Below are 20,897 nucleotides of genomic sequence, written 5' to 3' on the forward strand. Positions count from 1 at the left end.
GTGAGGGTCTACGCTGTAGTTTGGGAACAGTGTTGAAGGGGACGGGACCAGCTCCTTGGAACGACATTTAGATCTGTCACGTTAAGAGGCTTTTTGTATGAGTTTGGAGTTGTTTTGTTTCCCAGGGATCGGAGCAATGAGGATGATGGGAGCAAAAGATATATTCTTCATCACTATCAGTCAGAATGTGTCTTTCATTGGTAAGTCTTTAATGAGCTTTTCTGTCTTTTTTAGATTATTACAACTCAATCTGATGAACAACAAAAAAAAAACTCGTGTAAAATCACAAACATGCCAGATTTCTAATTCTTACATTTTGTAATTTTCTTGTAAAGACATTGGGGAAAAAAAAAATTTAAACCCAGATTGGTCTTTTAATTTGTATTTGGGGTCACTGTCTTGTTGAAAGAACTGCATCCAACATGCAATTTTCTTGCTGATGATTTTAGCTTTTTCTGAAGAATGGGGAGGTAATTCTCCTTTTTCATTATTCCATTTGTGTAAAGTACCAGGTTCACTGGCAGCAAAACAACCTCAGAGTATAATACTGCCACCACCATGCTTGACGATAGCTTTGGTGTTCTTGCAGTTAAAGGCCTCACCTTCTCTCCTCTGAATATATTTCAGATTTTTTTTTCCTGATGATTCAGGGATCTGTACCTCCTTTAAATTAGCACCATGTGATTTTCCTGTCTTGTTTAAGTATACGTGAATGGCCTTTTTTTGTTTGTTTTAGATTTGGGCTGAAAAACTTACAACTTTTATACTTGGCTTTGGGAGCATTTGTGTGCTTAATTAGAACTTTAAGCTCTTTAGCAAGTGCACTTCCCCTCTTAATTTCTGATTGCTAGTATTTGTAAGGTATTACCATATTACATTTTTGTTTATTTTTAAACATACCTACTTATTATTTTCACTTGAGCTTGTTTTATGGCACTTATCCAGGTTGTTTTCTCCTGAATAAATCCTTGCTTGTGTTGTTGCTACCCTCAGATGTACACTATCAGTCAAAAGTTTGGATACGCCTTCTCATTCAATGGATTATATTTATTTGTATTATTTATGGAAGCAAATCAGACTCATCAGATTCTGAATTTTAAAAGCTGCTGAATTTCTTACTTTGAATTTTTTTGCATCAAAATTACGTATGTGAATTTTTTTAATGCCTGAATTTAGCTCATCAAAATTCTAAAAACCAGTTAAAAATTCAATGTCTTCAAAATTCACCATCAAAAAATTCAATGTTCAAAATTCACTGTCAAAAAATTCGCTGTTCACATCCGGGGGACTCAGGTGTAAACAATCGATCCTGGCCAAAATCGAACCAACGCCCAGCCAATCACGTGGCGCTCCTCCGGTCATGTGACGTAGACGGTTCACCTCACAACACCGGGGTCAACCACGGCTACCAGCATGAACGACGGCGCTTCAGTGAGTGTATTAATCCTTTTTGTCCTGTATGTGGTTTGTTTTTGTGAGAGTCAGTAAGCTGTAATGCATGCCGTTAGCTGCGCTAGCACAGCGTTAGCCGCGCTAATACAGCGCTAGCGACGCTAATACAGCGTTAGCCGCGCTAATACAGCGCTAGCCGCGCTAATACAACGCTAGCCGCGCTAGCACATTAATGAGGTCATACAGACAGCACGTTCTGCAGCTGGGTAGTTGAGTAACAATTTTATAAACGCACAAATGGGTGGAAGTGTGATTTATGCGCCCAAAATGCAGTTAAGTCACAGAGCAGTGTAAAGAAACTGGTCACCTAGCAAACTGAATTAGTCTAGGTAACATTTTATTATGTGTTTTCTGCTCAAGTGAATGTTCTGGTTTGTTTCATTTTAAATTACTCCTGATCTTGAAAGGTTTTAAACTGTGCAGTCAAAGTAGTTACAACTGTGAGCGAATAGCTTGAAATGAACTGCCCTAGACTCCTCTGTTCATAGCCAACCATTCTTTCACAGCTGTATCAAGAGTTATTGTCCAATGATAGTGATAAATGCAGCCCATTTTTTCAACTGTTTCCTGTTTAGTATGCGTAACCTAGATTGTTTTTGATCATTTGTTGTAGCCATTTATTTCATCAATTTTAATCCACTCCATAGCAACACCGTCTGAACTGACCAGTCTGGTGAAATTCTGGACTGGATGGGAGACTCTACCAAGAACTCTCTCCTCAGAAGTAGTGAATGGCAGATACCTGACAGCCTCCACCTGCTATGAGACCTTACATTCCCAGGACATTACAAGGACCACACATCATTTAAGACTGACATCCTGGCCTGTATTTGCACTTGCCAGTCAAGGTATGTTATGTGTTGTTCTCTAGTTAGTTTTACTTGACTGACAAAACTAAGTGCACTGTTGGATTCCCTCCCCTACCTGTTCTCCCAACTCACCTGACAGGTTATCTGACTCAAGTATGCGTGTTTCTGCCATACATTTAAAGTATCTGAAGTTAAGAATATTTCTGGTGAACAATACATGCAATCACGGCATTAAAGCAGGAGTTAAAAATGAACTGGACTGTACTGACTTTATTTTCTCACTGGTGAATGGGATGAAAATCCGTTGCAATATTACAAAACAGCAGCCTATAAATATATATATATATATATATATATATATATATATATATATATATATATATATATATATATTTTTATATATATATATATATATTTATATATATATATATATATATTTATATATATATATTTATATATATATATAGTATGCCAAATACTGTCAGAGCAAAAAATATTTTTAAATTGACTGTCACTGTCAACCTACTTCAACAGGCATTTTTTTGCACATTGAAATTTGAGGTTGTTTGAATGACACTATCTCAGAACAATGATGAAGAATCTATAATACTGAACAAGTAGATCAATAATCTCAGATTATGGGTGAGTTGAAATATGAAAAAAATGAAGTGGTCTATGAAAAGTCCAGTCTTTGAAACCTGACATGTTGTTTTGTGTAATTTCTTTGTAAATTAGCCCTGCATCCAGTCATTACCATGACATTGGCATAATGGAACCATGACCACATATATCGTTCTGGAGATAGTGGCATTTTTCTAATGGCAAATTTTCATGCTTTGACAGATACAGTGGTGGAAAAAAGTTTTCAGACACTCTAAAAAATTTTCCACAATCTCAAATATTATCGTGAAATATTTGTTGGAAAGTCTTTTGTGCTTCAAAAGGTGTGACTGCATTAGACAGACACAAATGATGCTTTTTTTTTGTTTATTGTTTACATGACTAACAAAACTAAATTCTACCAAAATGACCCAATACTCAAAATTTCTTATTTTTAAGGAACCAATGAATTTCCAGTTTTTATTGACTTTTTTAGGATTTGTTTCGTATTATGGCTGTGACTGAACTAATAGAAATTGCATTTGAAGACCTCAGATGGATTCTTAATGCAATATTTCACAAATGTATGAGGTGTCCAAAAACTTTTTTCCACTGCTGTATTTAATAGCAATCTGATATGCTTATGTTAGCAAGACAAATAAATGAAAATTTCAGCCTTTTATCTTGAATTATTCTTGAGATATTATATATATACTATATATAGCCTCAAATTTGAATGTGAGAAAAAAAAATACCGAAACTAGGTCTACGGTCCACTTAAAAAAATCTAAAAGTATTTGACATACTCAGCTAATATTTCACAGATACCATTATCTATACATGGGACAGACATATTAAGTTCCAGTAAGTTGTAAAGGTGTTCTGGGGATGTGACCATTCTTTGTCGCCCAGCTGCTCCTCTCTCTGAGTGCACAGTTGCAATGTACTGATTCCTGTTTTCTTTTTCTGAGCTGATGAGATGGTGTAGCTGTGTCAGTGCATTTAAAATAGCTGGGCAAACTTCTACTTGGTTGGATAAAGCATTTAAAAACACAAGTTCTTGTGTGCAAGTGAACTCTAAGAAGTCCAGTTCCAGAGGCATGCGTCCGAGAATATGCTCCAAACGAGAACAAAGTCTCACATAAAGATGATTTAACAATAGTTCCTAGAACAGAGAAAAACAAAGCTATATAATGCAAACCACCAATGGGAAAAATGACTTAACCTGACTGAAAGACTAGACTGCCTCATTAGACATTTCTTTTAGAACAAATTAAGAGGAGGGTACACATACTAAACAGGAAACAGTTGAAAAATGGGCTGCATTTATCTATCATTGCACAATAACTCTTGATATAGCATTCTGTGAAAGGATGGTGGGTTATGAACAGAGCAGTCTAGGGCAGTTCATTTCAAGCTATTCGCTCACAGTTGTAACTACTTTGACTGCACAGTTTAAAACCTTTCAAGATCAGGAGTAATTTAAAATGAATCAAACCAGGACATTAACTTGAGCAGAAAACACACATAATAAACAAAGTGTTACCTAGACTAATTCAGTTTGCTAGGTGACCAGTTTCTTTACACTGCTCTGTAGGGTTGCCACCCGTCCCTTAAAATACGGAAACATCCTTTATTTGACAATTAATTGTTGCGTATTTTCGTAAATGTCTCGTACACGTCTGTCACACACTCATCAAAACTGCATAATGAATAAAATAAAACACAGGAAATATTAAGGGCAGCCAATTTCATCTTCGTAGGACCCATGTAGCGAGGACCCGATGCCAGGTCCAGTGGACAGACTTCAGACGTCTCTGTGTGTCCCGTCCTGTCCGGTCCTGTTTCTGGTTGCCAGGTTACAGACGCTGCTGCACCCGCACGTTTAAAAATGTCTACACCTGAAACTCCACCACGTCTAAAGAAGCAAAAACGTTTGCAAATGTACAGACTGGAGTGGGAAGAGTGGAACCCCTGGCAATGGATACAAGGCAAACTGTGTTTTCTGTTGCTCATGGACTGGCTGAAGTAAGGCAGCATCAGGAGACAAACATGGAGGAAATATGAAAACAGAGAGAACCCAACCAGCAGGTCACAGTTTATCATCATCTAATCATCTCCTGAAGTCCATATGGTAAGTGGACATCATGATGAGATCAGCTAGATTTCCTACAGTATATAGCTGTGAATTTACCAGAGGATGCTTATAATAATGCTGATGTGGCCGTAGACTCTACACTATTTTAGTGACTCAGTAAATGCCTAAGTTGGTTATTATTTTTTAAATACTTTTTAGTTTTTAATAAACATTTATTTAATAGCCTATATGTAATCAAACATGGCTTTTGCCTAAAAAGAATAATATTTCATTGCACAAGTAAAAGTATAGTAATTTTTAAAACCTTTCAAATTATTATATGTTGCTAAAAAACAAAAAAACACAAACAAAAAACACATCAGTAATATGTCAATTAAAAAAGCCTATAGTATAGCATGTTCCCAACAAACGTCATAGTATAGCATGTCATCCAACAAACGTCCATAGTATAGAATGTCGCTCTAAAATTGTCATAGTTTAGCATGTTGCTCTTAAAACGTCATAGTATAGCATGTCGTCCAACAAACGTCATAGTATAGAATGTCACTCAAAAAATGTCAGAGTGTAGCCTTTGGTCTAAAAATGTCATACTATAGCATGTCGCTCCAAAAACGTCAGAGTATAGCATGTCGTCCAACAAATGTCATGGTATAGCCTTTGGTCTAAAAACGTCATAGTATAGCATGTCGCTCAGAAAACGTTATAGCATGTCGCTCTAAAAACGTCATAGAAAAGCCTTTAGTCCACAAAACGTTGTTGTGTCCTGGCTGTCTGAAGTAGGTGAGGAGCAACACAAAAACAGTACAAACGCTGGTTTCCAGAGGGTTTGACGAGTATTTATTTGAAAGACTAAGTTTACAACAACACAACATGTGAGGGGGTTAAAAGCAAATGGGTGTTAATAAAATAAAAATAAATAAACAGAACTAAAAGTGAACTTCACGTTGACATTGATGGGCATTCCAACCAGGAACAAAGTAAAAGACAATCAATACAAAAAAAACCTCTTCCTGTTCACCTCTTAAAACCCAAAACACACCACAGTAGCACCCTAAACTAAAACTACCAATGGGTTCCCTGTTTTCCTTTGTGAACAATTCAAAGGTCCCTCTCTATCTCCCCACAAATCCACCAACCACTGGAACACATCTCCAAAGTTCTGCCGGGCCAGCTCAGCTTCCCCTCAGAAGAAGTGCTGCCAGATGAAGGAGCCTTTTGAGAGGCAGCTGGCATCGTGATTGGACTGTACTTTGGTCTGTTCCAATCCAGCTTCAGCTCCAGAGACGGCAGGCGGGATGAGTCAACGGAGGCCGGATGGACGAAGGCATGCAGCTGAGTACAATCCAGAAAACAACAGAGGAGGAGTGCAGCGACCCAGGGCCAGAACAACCAGAGTAGCATCTTATGTCTCTTAGAAAACATCATAGTAGAGCCTTTGGTATGAAAAAACGCCATCATATACATCGTATATTGTACAAATAAGTCAAAGGAAAGAGACATACATTGTAGAATTGTAGTAATTGTGGGCTGACTGATTTACTGATTATCAGTATTTTTTTTTTTTTTGCTGATTTATGGTAATAAATACATTTTAAAATGCCGCTACTTTGGCTCTGAACCTTTATCTACCTGTGGTCGCTCTGTCTTGTGGAGTGATTTGATTGGTTGTACGTCACGAATAAAACTCTTTTAACTTAACATCTGTAAACAAAACAAAAACATATCAACAAAGTTTTCTGTTAGAGTTTGTGTTCTTCTAAGTTTAACTCCAGGATTTTAAATATTTTCATTTACTGCAAATGAATATCTACTCCAAATGTTTCACTAATAATCATTATCAGCCTTAAAAACCCACAACACACCCCTCTATACTCAACCACACTTAGTACAGTCCGGTTCCCCCTTCTATAAATCTGCTTGGAATCTTCCACTTCCTGTTTGTCAAAGTGGCCTTCTACCTGGACAGGTTTTGTTGGAGCTCATGCAACAAACATTTTGGGTAACTGCACTTTAATATGGATGGATGACACTGAATTAGAGTCTGTTTTAATGAGACTGAGTTAAGATGTGTAGCTCTGTCATTAAATAGGAAATTATTTCTCAGAATTCACAGAGAAAAGTCTGAAATGTTTGCTAGGTTAGCGTCCCACATGTTCTTTGGCTCAGCTAATGCTAACTCTCTCCAACTTCTGGATCTCTTGAGTTGCTTGTTAAAATATCTTGCTAGAGGTGCTGAAGCTCAGAAAGTCTGAGATGTTTGTTCAAAATAAGCTCATTCTCAAGTCTTCTCTAAACTGTCCTCTTTTGTTTGAACTTTCCCTAAACTTAGGAGTTAATGACAGAGCAGCACATCCAGACTCAGTCTCATTTATGTAGAGATTAAACTTCAGTTTCATTCATTGATGTTAAAGTGCAGTTTTTCAAATGTTTGTTGCACATGCTCCTGACCAAACCAGTCCAGGTGGAAGACGATGTGAAGAGAAAGCTCCAGAGGATGAATATCACACATTTACATTGGAAATTAATGTCCTTTAATTAGACATTGTCATGCAAAAGTTGGATTTCCCTTCAATGATGTTCAAATCTTTGTTGAGTGTTTCGTGGATGTTGGTTTCTAAATATTTTTTGACACTCGGCCCCAAAGATTAAAACCTTTTACAGCTCGCAAGCTGCAAAAATTCACACATTATCAACTATGTTTCTGACTAAACTAAGATAAAACGTGAAAAACTGCCTGATTCCTGCATCATGAATGTAAATCTTTTTGGTTTTTATGACAGTAAACTGAATATATTTGGGTTTGACATTTTATAAACCAAAACAAGAAATGAATTACTGGAGAAAACAATCAACAGATTAATGGTCAAAGAAAATGTGTTTTCCAACATGTATGGCTGAATTACTCCAACATTACAAGATACATACAATTTTAATTCAATTTTATTTATATAACGCCAATTACAGGTGAAATTGTCTCAAGACACTTTATTTTTACATTTTCTGTCACATTTAAAATATGACAAAGTAAGAAATTTAAACCGCTTGACTAATCCAATTTATTATTTGGTTTTTAAGAGACTAATCGACAACTAAAATAACTTTCTCCACTAAAACTAATAAACATGAGGTCAAATAGAAGGAACAGTTTTAAATACTGCAGTCCCACGATGACAAGAATAAAGTTTCTCAACAAAAACTAAATCTGCTGGTGGATTCCGATAAAGTCCTAATAAATGATAAAGTGCGATACTAAAGGTTTGTGGTGCTAAAAATGTCAAATGAAGATATGAAGTTGAACATCTGGATGGAGGTTGATAAAAAATTGACCTCCCTTCATTTCTCTGGAGCCGACTCCATGGATTTTATGGATGGTGGTTAAAGAGCTGCTCTTCTAGTGGTCTTCCTTCTAGTCGCTGTAAAAAGTCAGTCCATCCTGGCCGACATCAACACCTCTTCATGACAACTTGTTCTGCCTCCGACCTGGTGGAAACTCCAGAAACTCGGGAAAACCTGTGGAGACTCGAAGAACTCGTGGAGACTCGAAGAACTCGTTGGGCGGGGGAAGGTGTGGTGGGCGGTGGGGGAGTCTGGGTGGAGTCAGGGCGGAGAGTAGGCGGGGAGGTGGGTGGCGGCCTCCCCCCCCTCTACTCCCCCCACCTCCCCGCCTACTCTCCGCCCTGACTCCACCCAGACTCCGCCTTGGCTCCACCCATGTGGTCACTTGAGGAACTACGATGCCAAAGGGACGACGAAATTATTTCTTTTCATCTGATCTGTAGCTCAGTGAGTTAAGGATTTGCCTATGGAGCTGCAGGTCGCTGGTTCAAGACCAGACACTTCTTAAATTTTTATCAAATCCTGACAAAGACAAACAAAGAAAATTGCCGGTGGTGGGTCTTGAACCTGCGACCTACCACTTGGTAGTCTATCGTCTTATCCCCCTGAGCTACTCGCTCAGATACTAATTCTTCTTTTTTTTGCGCATTTATCATCTATTTTTTGTCGCGTTCGAGGTTTTTTTTTAACTCGTGTCTCGACTCGACCGTTTTTCTCAGGAGGTTGGACTTCAGTCTTTGTGCTGGAGGGTGGAACCCTCAGTTCCAAGACTTTCCAAAGCCTCCACACCTCCCGAGTCCTCAGGACCTGAGCTTTCAGACAGTCTGAGGGCTGAAATTTTCTAAGTCCCACAGTAGATCTCTGTTAGTTTGAACCTTCAGACAGTCTGAGGGCTGAAATATTCTAAGTCCCACAGTAGTTCTCTGTTAGATTTAACTTTCAGACAGTCCGAGGACTGATATCTTCTAAGTCCCACAGTAGTTCTCTGTTAGATTTGACTTTCAGACAGTCCAAGGACTGATATCTTCTAAGTTCCTGAGTAGTTCTCTGTTAGTTTGAACCTTTAGACAGTCTGAGGACTGAAATTTTAAAAGTTTCTCAGTACTTCTCTGTTAGTTTGAACTTTATGGTTAACAGAAGCCTTAAAACTTGTGACCATGAGTCTTGATTTCACATTTAGATCATCCATCTGAGTTCTTCTCAGACCTTCACCTGTGGGTTTTTTAGAAATACTCAACAAACTTTGATTCTCTTCACTGAAGAGTAAAGTTTGTGGAGATCAGAAGGTAACATTAGTTTGATCAAAGCCTTCAACTACTAGCAGACTTTATCTGGAAAGCAGTTTTCTGACATGAGTTCTTAGTAAATCTGTCCACAATGAAACCAAGAACATAGAAAGAGGAAATGTTTGAAGAAACAACTTGATGTTTTCATTTCAGACTAGAAAATGTATTAAGACCTTTATCTGTTTTTGCTCTTTTTGATCGTTTTATTGTCTCTTCTGTTTAATTTGATCTTCTAAAGTTTAAATGGTGTCTTTTCAAATGTTTTGTCTTTAGTTTGATTCTTCTTAAACGTTTAGTTTTGCTCTTTTCTCACCTTTTATTCTTTTCTAATGTCTGATTTGATTTCCAAATGTTTTGTCTTTTTAATGTTTGTTTTTTCAAATGTTTTATCGGCTTGTTTGAAAAATTTCCTTTTCTTTCCCCGTGTGATTAAATCTTTAAGGTTTTTCTTTTTAAATGTTTTACCACCTTTTAATGTTTAATTTTCTTTTTAAATGCTTCATTGTATTTTCTGTTTAATTCCTATTTAAAGTTTTATTGTCTTTAAGATTTAATTTTCTAATTAAATATTTAATTTTTAATTCAATGTTTTGTATTTTTAAAGGTTTAATAATCTAATTTAATGTTTTGTGTTTTTAAAAAATGTGTAAATTCTTGTTTAATTTTATTTTTTAAATGTTTAATTATCTAAAATATTTAATCTTCAATGTTTCATATTTTTGTTTAATAAATTTTGTTTAATTTCATAATTATGTTTTGTATCTTCTGTTTATTTAATTATTTTGTCTGTTTAATATAATTTAATTGTATTTAATGTTTAATTTTCTTTTTAAAAGTTTTGTTGTATTAAATGTTTTTTTCCTTTGATTTAATTGCTTTTTTAAAATGTAGTTTATTTCTTTAATCTTTTTTTTCTGTCAAGATTTTAACCACAACCTTAGAAATGAAACAAACCCTTAAATTACAATGAAAATACTTCTGTTGTCATAATCATGAGTTAGTCAATTATTCAGTTTATCAATTGAGCTTTATTTGTTCAGCACCTTTTACACAGATGACAAAACTGTGAAAAAAGAGAAAAAACTATGCTAAAACTATGATTAAAACAAAAAACATATTTAAAAAAAAAAGATTTAACATCGTAATAAAATCTGTTGTGTCCAGGGGATGGAGGGACTTTATTGACGTCTTCTTGGGCTCACATGGCAAATCATTTAAAATATAAACTTTATATTCAGTCTAAGGAAACTGCAGAGTGACAGAAGAACCAACAATATCTCCTGTTTTCTCCTTTAATGAGTCGATTCTTGTGCTTTCAGACTAATGAACTACAGACTCTTCATAACCTGCTCAAACTCTTGGTACAGGACCTCACCACACGGGTCAAGAAGGTTTCCGTCTCATTTCTACTCTGAATCTCACCTTCTCCTGCTCAAACTGCTGACAAATGTTTCTGCTGCTCTAAAGTCTGGTCTCCAGAACTTCCTAAAAACTCTCAAAGTCTCTTCTGCTGCAGGTTGCTATGTAGAACTGTGACAGAAAACCTCACTAAATCACATGGAGGGGCCTCAAGATAGTCATCCAAATGAAACCGTACAAAAACCAAACCAACACAACCCAAATGCTAAAGTCTCCTGAAGCCTACCAGAGAACCTCTGAGAACAGAGAATCAGGACAGGAACTCTTACCTTCTGGACAACCAACGTTGGTTCACAAACAAGAATACAGAATGTGTCTGACCAAACACCTCTAAAGACTCACTACAGCCAAGATAAAGACACAACTCAGCTGCACCAAATCCACTCATCACTACACACATTAACACCATGTGCTAACTGTGGCTAAAGAACCACATTAACCAAGACAACTATCCAGTACAAAGCCCTAAAACACACCAAGAAACACATTAAAGTCTATTTTACTGCTGGAAGCTGCAAGTCAACACCTAAAGAACAAGCTAAAGCAACAGAGCCAAACCCAGTTCACTGGTGAAGAGAAGCAGAGGAAATGTTTGTCTGCAGCTAAATAAAGCAGGAAGACAGTGAGCTGCTCAGGTGTTCCTGATAACACCAAGCAGCCACCTGGACAGCCAATAGGAACACAGCTTCCTGGAAGTCCAGAGGGCTGGGTTGGTGAAGGAAATTTAGTTTAAAGTTGAAGCAGGAAAGTTAACAAAGAAAGTTGAAAACCACCTTCTGATACCTGAAATCTCTGAGTTTTCACACAAAGAACGCCTGAACATGTCAAACTGGTTCCATAGTAGAACCATCATTGTAAAAACGTCATAGTATGGTGTGTTGCTCAAAAAACATTATGACCCGGCTGTCAGGGGACAAACATGTAAGAAACATGAGAACAGAGAGAACCCAACCAGTAGGTCACAGTTTATCATCCCCCAGTCATCTCCTGAAGTCCATATGGTGAGAGACATCAGTATCTGGTTGTTCATTTACCAGAGGATGCTTATAATCATGCTGATGTGGTCTGTACTCTACAGTATTTTAGTGACTCAATAAATGCCTAAGTCAACCCGCCCGGCCAGCAGCAGATGGGTTCCCCGACATTAGAGCCGGGTTCTGCTCGAGGTTTTTTTCCCTGTTAAAAGGGTGTTTTCCTTGCCACTGTCGCCTTTTGGCTTGCTCTGGGGGTCAGGCATATTGGTTCTGTAAAGCATCTTGAGACAATTTGACTGTAATTGGTGCTATATAAATAAAATTGAATTGAATTGTTTTATTTAAAATGCTTTTTAGTTTTTAATAAACATTTAAGAGCCTATATGTAATCAATAAATGGCCTTTGCCTATCTTAAGAAAAATTCACTCAGAACTGTGATATGTTAACAGTACTAAATAAATCAATAAATACATGCATACACACAAAAATAAAATATTAATATTAATAAAAATAATCATACATTAACTGTGTTAAGATTTAGATTTTAAAAAAGTTGTTTATGTTTTTGCAGAATCCAGTATTGCTCACTGGTTGGTCATTACATTTTGTTAGTTTGATTTCACTGTTTAAAATGATGCCACCTCTTTTCAGACAGAACCTGTAATAATAAAACAATACAAAATTTTTAGTTCCGTGTTAATAAAGCACTTAAATCTTTAAGTATGGCTAAATGCTTTTTTCAAAATTAAATATATCACTCCTTAGGTGGTAGTGGCCCCAAGTTCAGTAAAGTTGGAAAGATATTCACAGATTCAGACTTCCAGCATCAATAACTCGTTAGATATAGGTTGTCAAAACATAAATGGTGCCTCTTTCCCATTGTTGCAAGGCAGACAATGTGCTACAAGCCCAGTTTTATCAAAAGTAGCTGTCTTTCAAGCTACAGGAATAACATTGGTGTCTATGGAGTGAACAGGGTCCATCTGCAATTTGCAAAACCGCTGCAACAGTAAAGAGAGACAAATATTCAATAACTTCACTCTTATACATTGTAGTGTCACTAAAATCACTGCAGCCTTCAACTGGCTCCTGTTGACAAAGTGTTTTAACAGAAATGTAAATGCTGTAATTTGATTCTTTTAATGAACCATGTAACTTGAATGGATGTGATGCTGGTGTGACCACAGTGCACACGTCTGATGTTGCTCACAGTGGTCCAAGGAACGCTCAGGGAGTTTGTGTGTTTGCTCACCCTCAGGAAAAATTACAGGGAACATTGCTCTCCAGCATTGAGAGTGTTTTAGGAATTCATTCATTGTGTTGTGAACTTTGAAGGAGCAGAAACTTTACAGCTGCCAAAGATATGAGCTCCAATTCTGGATGTTTTAGGAAATGAAGTTCATCAAATGAACACTTGGTTTTTGCTGATAACTCTCATTAAATTACTGAAGAAATCTAACATAAAAACCTGTAAACTCTCAGGCAGCTTTTGTTAAAGTTTGTCTATAATTCTATCATCATGTTCTGGAACCAGGACTCTGCAGAAGTTCCTTCAATCAGATACTTGTGTGTTTCTATTTAAGGCCTCAGGTTTGAACGTACAGCAGAGGATTAGAAAGGAGTGATTTTAATGTTTAAATCAGTCCAGTAAATGTTTGGAGTAAAAATGATTAAAATTTTGATTTAGATAGATTTGTGTCAAAGAATATTGTAGAGTCTCACTTAAATATATCCAAATGAGTTCAGTGTATTTACATTTTATAGAATATTTGATTTCTTAATCTCAATACTGTAGAGTCTGACCCTAAATATTATAATGATGTAAATCTAAATAATAAATAATATTGTAGTGCAGAGTCATTAAATTTAATCAGTTAAACTTACATAATAAATATCACTGTACAATCTTAACCTGAACATTCATATTATTGAGGTAAATTTACATAAATCATGATATTCTAAAGTCTTAACTGGAACATGTCTAACATGAATCTTTTTGTATTGTGCTGATAAAAAACAATAACCCGACTTTCAGATAATATTTATTCACTGTGTATTGGCTAGTACAGAAGTATTAGTACAGAATATTATTTCTTGTTTTATGTGTGATAATTGGCAGTAAACATTCTAAGAAGTGGAAATTGACAGGGTTGTAGTAGTGCTGTTCTTGCACAATATTTGTCACTTAATTGCCCTCAGGATGCTGTCGTTGAGCTACCAGTTTTACAGAACAGGCAGATGTTGTAGTTAATGATGTTGTAATTCACATAAACAAGGAAACAAGTCCATCATAATTTGAATGTTAACAGTCCAAAATGAAAAGGTCATATACAGCTTTCCTATTGGGTTAAAGAGTCAAAAAAAAAAAACATGAAAAAAAACTTTGTAAAGGCGAGAGGTCGGTAGCAGCTTTAAAACTTACAACCCCCCCCCAAAATATCTGTTGTACCCCCCGTGCCCCCCGCCCCCCACTAAAATTAATCTGGATCCGCCCCTGTCTGACATGAAAGCTGGGATCGTTCTGCAGTTACTGTCCTCAACGAGCAGCAGGTGGCGCTGTGAGCTCCTCCCCTTCCCAAAGCACAGGAGGTCAGTCTAGTGACCTGCAGCATCCCACTGTCTGATTAGAGGAGACCCACATCACTCCATGTCCAGACGGCAGATGAATCAAAGTCTCTGCAGATCCCGTCCTGCTTACAGAGTGGGATGGAAATGAAAATGTTTCTTCACTGTCACACTAAAATAAATCACTGCATTTAGCCTCTAGTTCAGAAACATATTTTGGGTATTTTAAACTCACTTTTTGTCTCTCCCACAATGTTGATTACAATTACATGCAAACGGGAAATTATGCAAATTAGGCGATGACATCATTTAGCGACTTCTAGTGACTTTTAGGACAGCCAATAGCTACTTTTCTTACTGAGGAGTTGGCAACACTGGTCAAAACATAAACGATGCCTCTTTCCTATCGTTGTAAGGTAGACAATGTGCTACAAGCCCAGTTTTATCAACAGTAGCTGTCTTTCAAGCTGCATGAATAACATTGATGTCTATGGAGTGAACAGGGACCATGTGCAAATTGCAAAACTGCTGCAACAGCAAAGAGAGACACAAATATTCAATAGCTTCTCTCTGATACACTGTAGTGTCACCAGAATCACTGCAGCCTTCAACTGGCTCCTGTTGACACCAATGTTATTTCTGCAGCTTGAAAGACAGCTACTGTTGATAAAACTAGGCTTGTAGCACATTGTCTACCTTACAGCGATGGAAAAGAGGCATCGTTTATAATGAGTTATTGATGGTGGAATTCTGAATCTGTGAATATCTTTCCGATTTTACTGAACTGTGGCCCCAAGGAGCCGTGGTGGGCGTCCTTTATTTTCATTTCTGAAAGGTGGCAACCCTACTGCTCTGTGACTTACTGCATTTTTGGGTGCATAAATCACACTTCCACCCATTTGTGCGTTTATAAAATTGTTACTCAACTACCCAGCTGCAGAACGTGCTGTCTGTATGACCTCATTACTGTGCTAGCGCGGCTAATACTGTATTAGCGCGGCTAACGCTGTGATAGCGCTGTGCTAGCGTTGTATTAGCACGGCTAACGCTGTGATAGCGCTGTGCTAGCGTTGTATTAGCGCGGCTAACGTTGTGATAGCGTTGTGCTAGCGTTGTATTAGCGCGGCTAACGCTGTGATAGCGCTGTGCTAGCGTTGTATTAGCGCGGCTAACGCTGTGATAGCGTTGTGCTAGCGTTGTATTAGCGCGGCTAACGCTGTGCTAGCGCAGCTAACGGCATGCATTACAGCTAACTGACTCTCACAAAAACAAACCACATACAGGACAAAAAGGATTAATACACTCACTGAAGCGCTGTCGTTCATGCTGGTAGCCGTGGTTGACCCCGGTGTTGTGAGGTGAACCGTCTACGTCACATGACCGGAGGAGCGCCACGTGATTGGCTGGGCGTTGGTTCGATTTTGGCCAGGATCGATTGTTTATGCCTGAGTCCCCCAGATGTGAACAGCGAATTTTTTGACAGCGAATTTTTTAACATTGAATTTTTTGATGGCGAATTTTGAACATTGAATTTTTTGATGGTGAATTTTGAACACCAAATTTTTTTGATGGCGAATTTTGAAGACATTGAATTTTTAACTGGTTTTTAGAATTTTGATGAGCTAAATTCAGGCATAAAAAATTCACATACGAAATTTTCATGCAAAAAAATTCAAAGTAAGAAATTCAGCAGCTTTTAAAATTCAGAATCTGATGAGTCTGATTTGCTTCCATAATTATTGTCTACATTGTAGATTAGCACTGAAGATTAAGACTTTTTAGTTTAGAACATAATTCCATATGTATTATTTTATAGTTTTGATGTCTTCAGTATTAATCTACAATGTAGAAAATAATTAAATAAAAACCATTGAACTTTTGGCTGGTAGTGTACGTCGCTTTCGACAAAAGTGTCCACTAAATGAAACTGTAGAAATTGTATTTGATGCTGAAAAGACATAGTAAGACAATCCTGATATATTTGGCCATCTCTTCTCCACTGCAGGCAAGACCTGGTGGATGTTGATGCTGGTTTTACGTCTTCTCGTCCTCCTGCTCGCTGGCTTCACCCTCTTCAGCGACGAGCAGGAGAGATTTATCTGCAACACCATCCAGCCGGGCTGCGCCAATGTTTGCTTTGACGTATTTGCTCCTGTATCCGTCCTCCGTCTCTGGCTCCTCCACCTCATTCTTCTCTGCCTTCCCCATTTTATTTTTGCAACCTACATCATGCATAAAGTTCTGTCACGTCCCTATTTTGGGGGTTTCTATTGCGACAGGAGTCGAGGAGGTTCACCTTTCACTCTCGACAACTCAAACTCTTTGAGAGAACTGTCGCTGCATAAAGCCTCACTTGAACGTGAACTGGCTGCACCGCGTTACTGCTGTGCTTATTTGTTAGTAGTAATTTTACGGATACTTCTAGAAGCCGTTTTCGGTGCCGGACAGTTTTTCCTCTTTGGTTTGTCTATCCCAAAGAGTTTCTTCTGTTATGAGGCTCCCTGCACGTCTGGGGTGGAATGCTACATCTCCAGACGTACTGAGAAGACCTTGATGCTCAACTTTATGCTCGCCGTTGCCGTTTTGTCCATTCTGCTAAGTCTGGTCGACCTATTGAGCTCTGTGAAGGCGTTGGTGAGGTGGAGGAGGAAGAAAGAGATGCTGATGGAGGAGATGAGTAAAGGGGAACAGAGCAGTATGTTCACAGCCACAACCCTGACAGAAGAAGACGTCATTTTAACCAGGAGAGTCAGCCGAAGTGGAAGCTCGAAGACAAATAGTTTGAAAGATGACAAACCTTCAGCTGGAGTTGTGGCGACTGGTGAGCTTTACCACACTAAGGTGACTGGTGCACTCGAAGCAAATGAATCTGCTGATGAGAGAAACCCAGAAAGCAAAGAGGGAAAAGTGGAGATGCCTCCCATGATCACTCCAACACCAGCTCACTATGTCCTTCACAGCCATTTGAGACCTCCGATATCCCCTCGGCCAGATAAGGCACCATTATCAAACCTGAGAGCAACAACACCTATAGGTGCTAAAAAGATGGGCCAGTTCACTGCAGCTGGCAGCAACTCAGGACAACAGTCTGATAGCAGTGAATCCCAGGACAAGAGAGCCTGGGTGTAATGGACAGAGACCCTTTATCACTGGACAAAAACACTTCTGACAAACCCTGATGTTCTTCTTGATATCTATTTTTATTGCATGAATAAATAGGACTAACTAAAGAATATTTTATTTACAGTGAATTAAATTATATTACTCAAATGTTCAATGTGAAAAGAGTAGTGATAAACCTGCTGAAAATGTTCACCAAACGATGCAGCTCTATAACAGATCAACATGATCGTTTATCCGCTTTTAGCTGGTTGTTTTGGTTTTCTGTTCTTCAGTCTCTCAAATTCTATTTTATTTGAAAAAACCTCAAGCCACTATTTCACCAAAGCCTGATAAAAAAAATCATTTAAAGCGAACTTAATCTAAAGAGAGCTAAATATTGATGTCAGATGTCAGTGGAGACCAAACCAGAGCTAGAAATAGGAAGAAAATCGGCTTTTCCTAGAACACTGGGCAACTTTAATTGAATGTTCATCTGTTTTGGCTGCATGTACAGGCAATTATACATGCAGAGGATGAGTCAGTATTTTGTGATCAGCTGGTTAGCTAAAAATCAATCCATGCACAGGTTCATATGGTGTATATTTTTCCAGCAGAAGCCCCTTTATTGCTAGGGGACAATCCTAGCAACAATTAGTAGGGAAAAGGACCATGGGGAAAAAAAGTATTGAACTGACAAAATTAACCAATAAAAGTGACAACTACTCAAGCACAAGACCTAGGCTTCCTACAGGCCAATAAATTTAAAGGATGAACAGAAATACTAGACAACAAACAGTGTTAAAGATGGAATACTTTCAAGCTCGGCTCTTATCGAGTACAGCACACAGAAAGCCCAAACACTTCCCAAACGGCCCATTGGCACCGCTGATGCCCAGTCTTTCAGCCTTTATACTCTCAGATGTGATGAGCAGGTGGATGCAGCTGCATTCAGTCACCTGGAAGACGAGAACAAGCAACGCCTGAGGAGCCGCAATGAGCAAAAGAGACAATACAGCAAGTAACACCTTGTGTTTCTGTGACGTGAGCATATATTTCAAATGTGTAATCTATAATTACGAGTTATAAAGAAAGACATTTTGAAGCATTCTCTTTCAATTGTCAGTTCTTTACTGGATAAAGTCATGTGCAGGTTTTTGTAAAGCATACTTACTGATTGAACAAGACACTGTCAGATCTGCACAGTAGATTACTTCAAATTTCTTGCACAGTAAAAAGCAACGCTTTTTAAACTTTTGTGTGGTGGGTTGGTTTTGGGTTGGTTGACATCCTGATCTATTTCTGTTTGGTAATAAGAAAATGAGTCAGCTAACGTGCTCAGCTGTCGTCCGGATTACTGAGTGCTGGCAACCACAACAGACACACTGACCCGACCTCTGACCTCCCACATGACCGCTGGACGAACCAGCCGCGACCCGACTTGCCTGGATGACACGAGGCCTTCAGCCTGCCCACCACCATCAGTCAACATCACCTCAGCAGGCAAGCAAAGCTCCACCTTTTGGTCTGTAGGTTACAAGCAGTGAAGTACAATATTTAAAAAAAGATCAAATATTACCACCGTGCTGCATGAGATGCAGATTTTATTGGGATGAATGTGTTTATCTTTGTTGTTTTTGGTTTGATTTTTGATGTTAACAACTTTTCACGTTTGTCTCCATATCGAAGCAAAAGAAAAGAGAATCCGATGATTTCTCCATCTGTGTATGTTCATTATTGCATTTTCCTGTAATTTAAAAATATGAGCAAACTATAGTCTTGTTTTTGTTTTGTTTTTTTTTTAAATTATGCTCTTCACTGTCCATTGGTCCCCTTTAGTCGTTTTTATATCTAAATTTAGCGTTTTCAAAGGTTTACAATGAGATCAATGAGAATCATTTGCCTGAGAATCGATTTCCTTGCAGAGGCTTTTTAATCACAGTTTAGAATGCTATCACACTAAGAAAATGCTCCAAAAAAACTACCAAAAATAATAATAAACAACACAACAGGAATCCAAACTGTACTGAAAATTTTAAAAAGTCAAGCAAAAAAATAAAGGCTGTATAAAGGCTGTTCAGGATATATGAAAAAGTCAGGTAAAAGAAAAAAAGACAGACAGACAGTAAATCTGTTGTACCCCTACATATGATTCAGTTTTTTAAAGTAGGCTATAATGTAATTTTAAGTTGATATTACCTAAAATTTTGTGTCTTTTTAATTTCAAATCTGCTTTTATTGTAATTATTTTATGCAGGTTTAACTTATAACATTTTCAGATCTACTTTGTACAAAATGATTTTTTCATATTTATATATCCTAAACAGCCTTTATTTTACTGTAAGTCAAAAGACAAAAGTAAACTAAACTACTGTTTTTATTTATTTAGTCATTTACACCATCATTCAAAAGTTTGGAGTCACCCAGACAGTTTCATGTTTTCCATGAAAACTCACACTTTTATTCATGTACTAACATAACTGCACAAGGGTTTTCTAATCATCAATGAGCCTTTCAACACCATTAGCTAACACAATGTAGCATTAGAACACAGGAGTGATGGTTGCTGGAAATGTTCCTCTGTACCCCTATGGAGATATTCCATTAAAAATCAGCTGTTTCCAGCTACAATAGTCATTTACCACATGAACAATGTCTAGACTGGATTTCTACGAGACCCCAAACTTTTGAATGGTATTGTATTTATTTATTCATTTGTTATTGTTATAGGCTATTTGAGTATTTCTATTTCTATAAATGTATGTACAGAGAGAGAGTGAATAAGCCCTTCAGACAACAAAGAGTAAAAAATCCCCTGAAACAACATTTACTGTCTACTTTCTTCTTTATCTTTATACACTGAGATATTAAGACCTCTTTCTGGACTGATCTGCATCTTGGAAACATAGAACAGCCAGTCCAGGCTGCTTGAAGCGACGTCTCTGACAGCAACAACGCATCTCCTGAGCCTCGTTACCTCCGCTGCAGCCCTGACCCCAACACATGTCTCGTAGCCTTTTCATTCTTGTTCTGCGCTGGTATTTGGGGCAGCTAAGATGTGCAGAAACATTAGCAGGGTGGCCCGTCATCAGCAGGGAAAGGATTGCACTGTCACTGGCAGAGGTCACAGGGCGGCACAAGCCAACCTAGTGACCCGACACATGCCAAGGTTCATTCAAAACAGCATCTCTGAGAAGTTCTATTGCTGCCGACCTTCCTGCACACAAAGCCCACTTAGAAACTATTCTGTTAGTTATG

The 20,897-nt window shown here is 37.8% G+C and overlaps 1 protein-coding gene and 1 long non-coding RNA gene across 2 annotated transcripts; both read left to right on the forward strand.

Annotated features, from left to right (window-relative positions):
* The first annotated feature begins 45 nt into the window (after positions 1-45).
* Positions 46-20,442, forward strand: LOC118471060 (gap junction delta-4 protein-like). The gene is made up of 2 exons (XM_035953336.2): positions 46-200; positions 16,546-20,442. Exons 1-2 carry the CDS (start codon positions 98-100, stop codon positions 17,667-17,669), a joined length of 1,227 nt encoding a protein of 408 aa, XP_035809229.2. The 5' UTR covers positions 46-97; the 3' UTR covers positions 17,670-20,442.
* LOC129349848 (uncharacterized) lies at positions 1,285-6,576 on the forward strand. The gene is made up of 3 exons (XR_008603004.1): positions 1,285-1,431; positions 2,100-2,300; positions 4,625-6,576. It is a non-coding gene; the product is annotated as an uncharacterized LOC129349848 (long non-coding RNA).
* Positions 20,443-20,897: the final 455 nt, after the last annotated feature.

Source organism: Amphiprion ocellaris, chromosome 10 (genome assembly GCF_022539595.1).
Source record: "Amphiprion ocellaris isolate individual 3 ecotype Okinawa chromosome 10, ASM2253959v1, whole genome shotgun sequence".
NCBI lineage: Eukaryota > Metazoa > Chordata > Actinopteri > Pomacentridae > Amphiprion > Amphiprion ocellaris.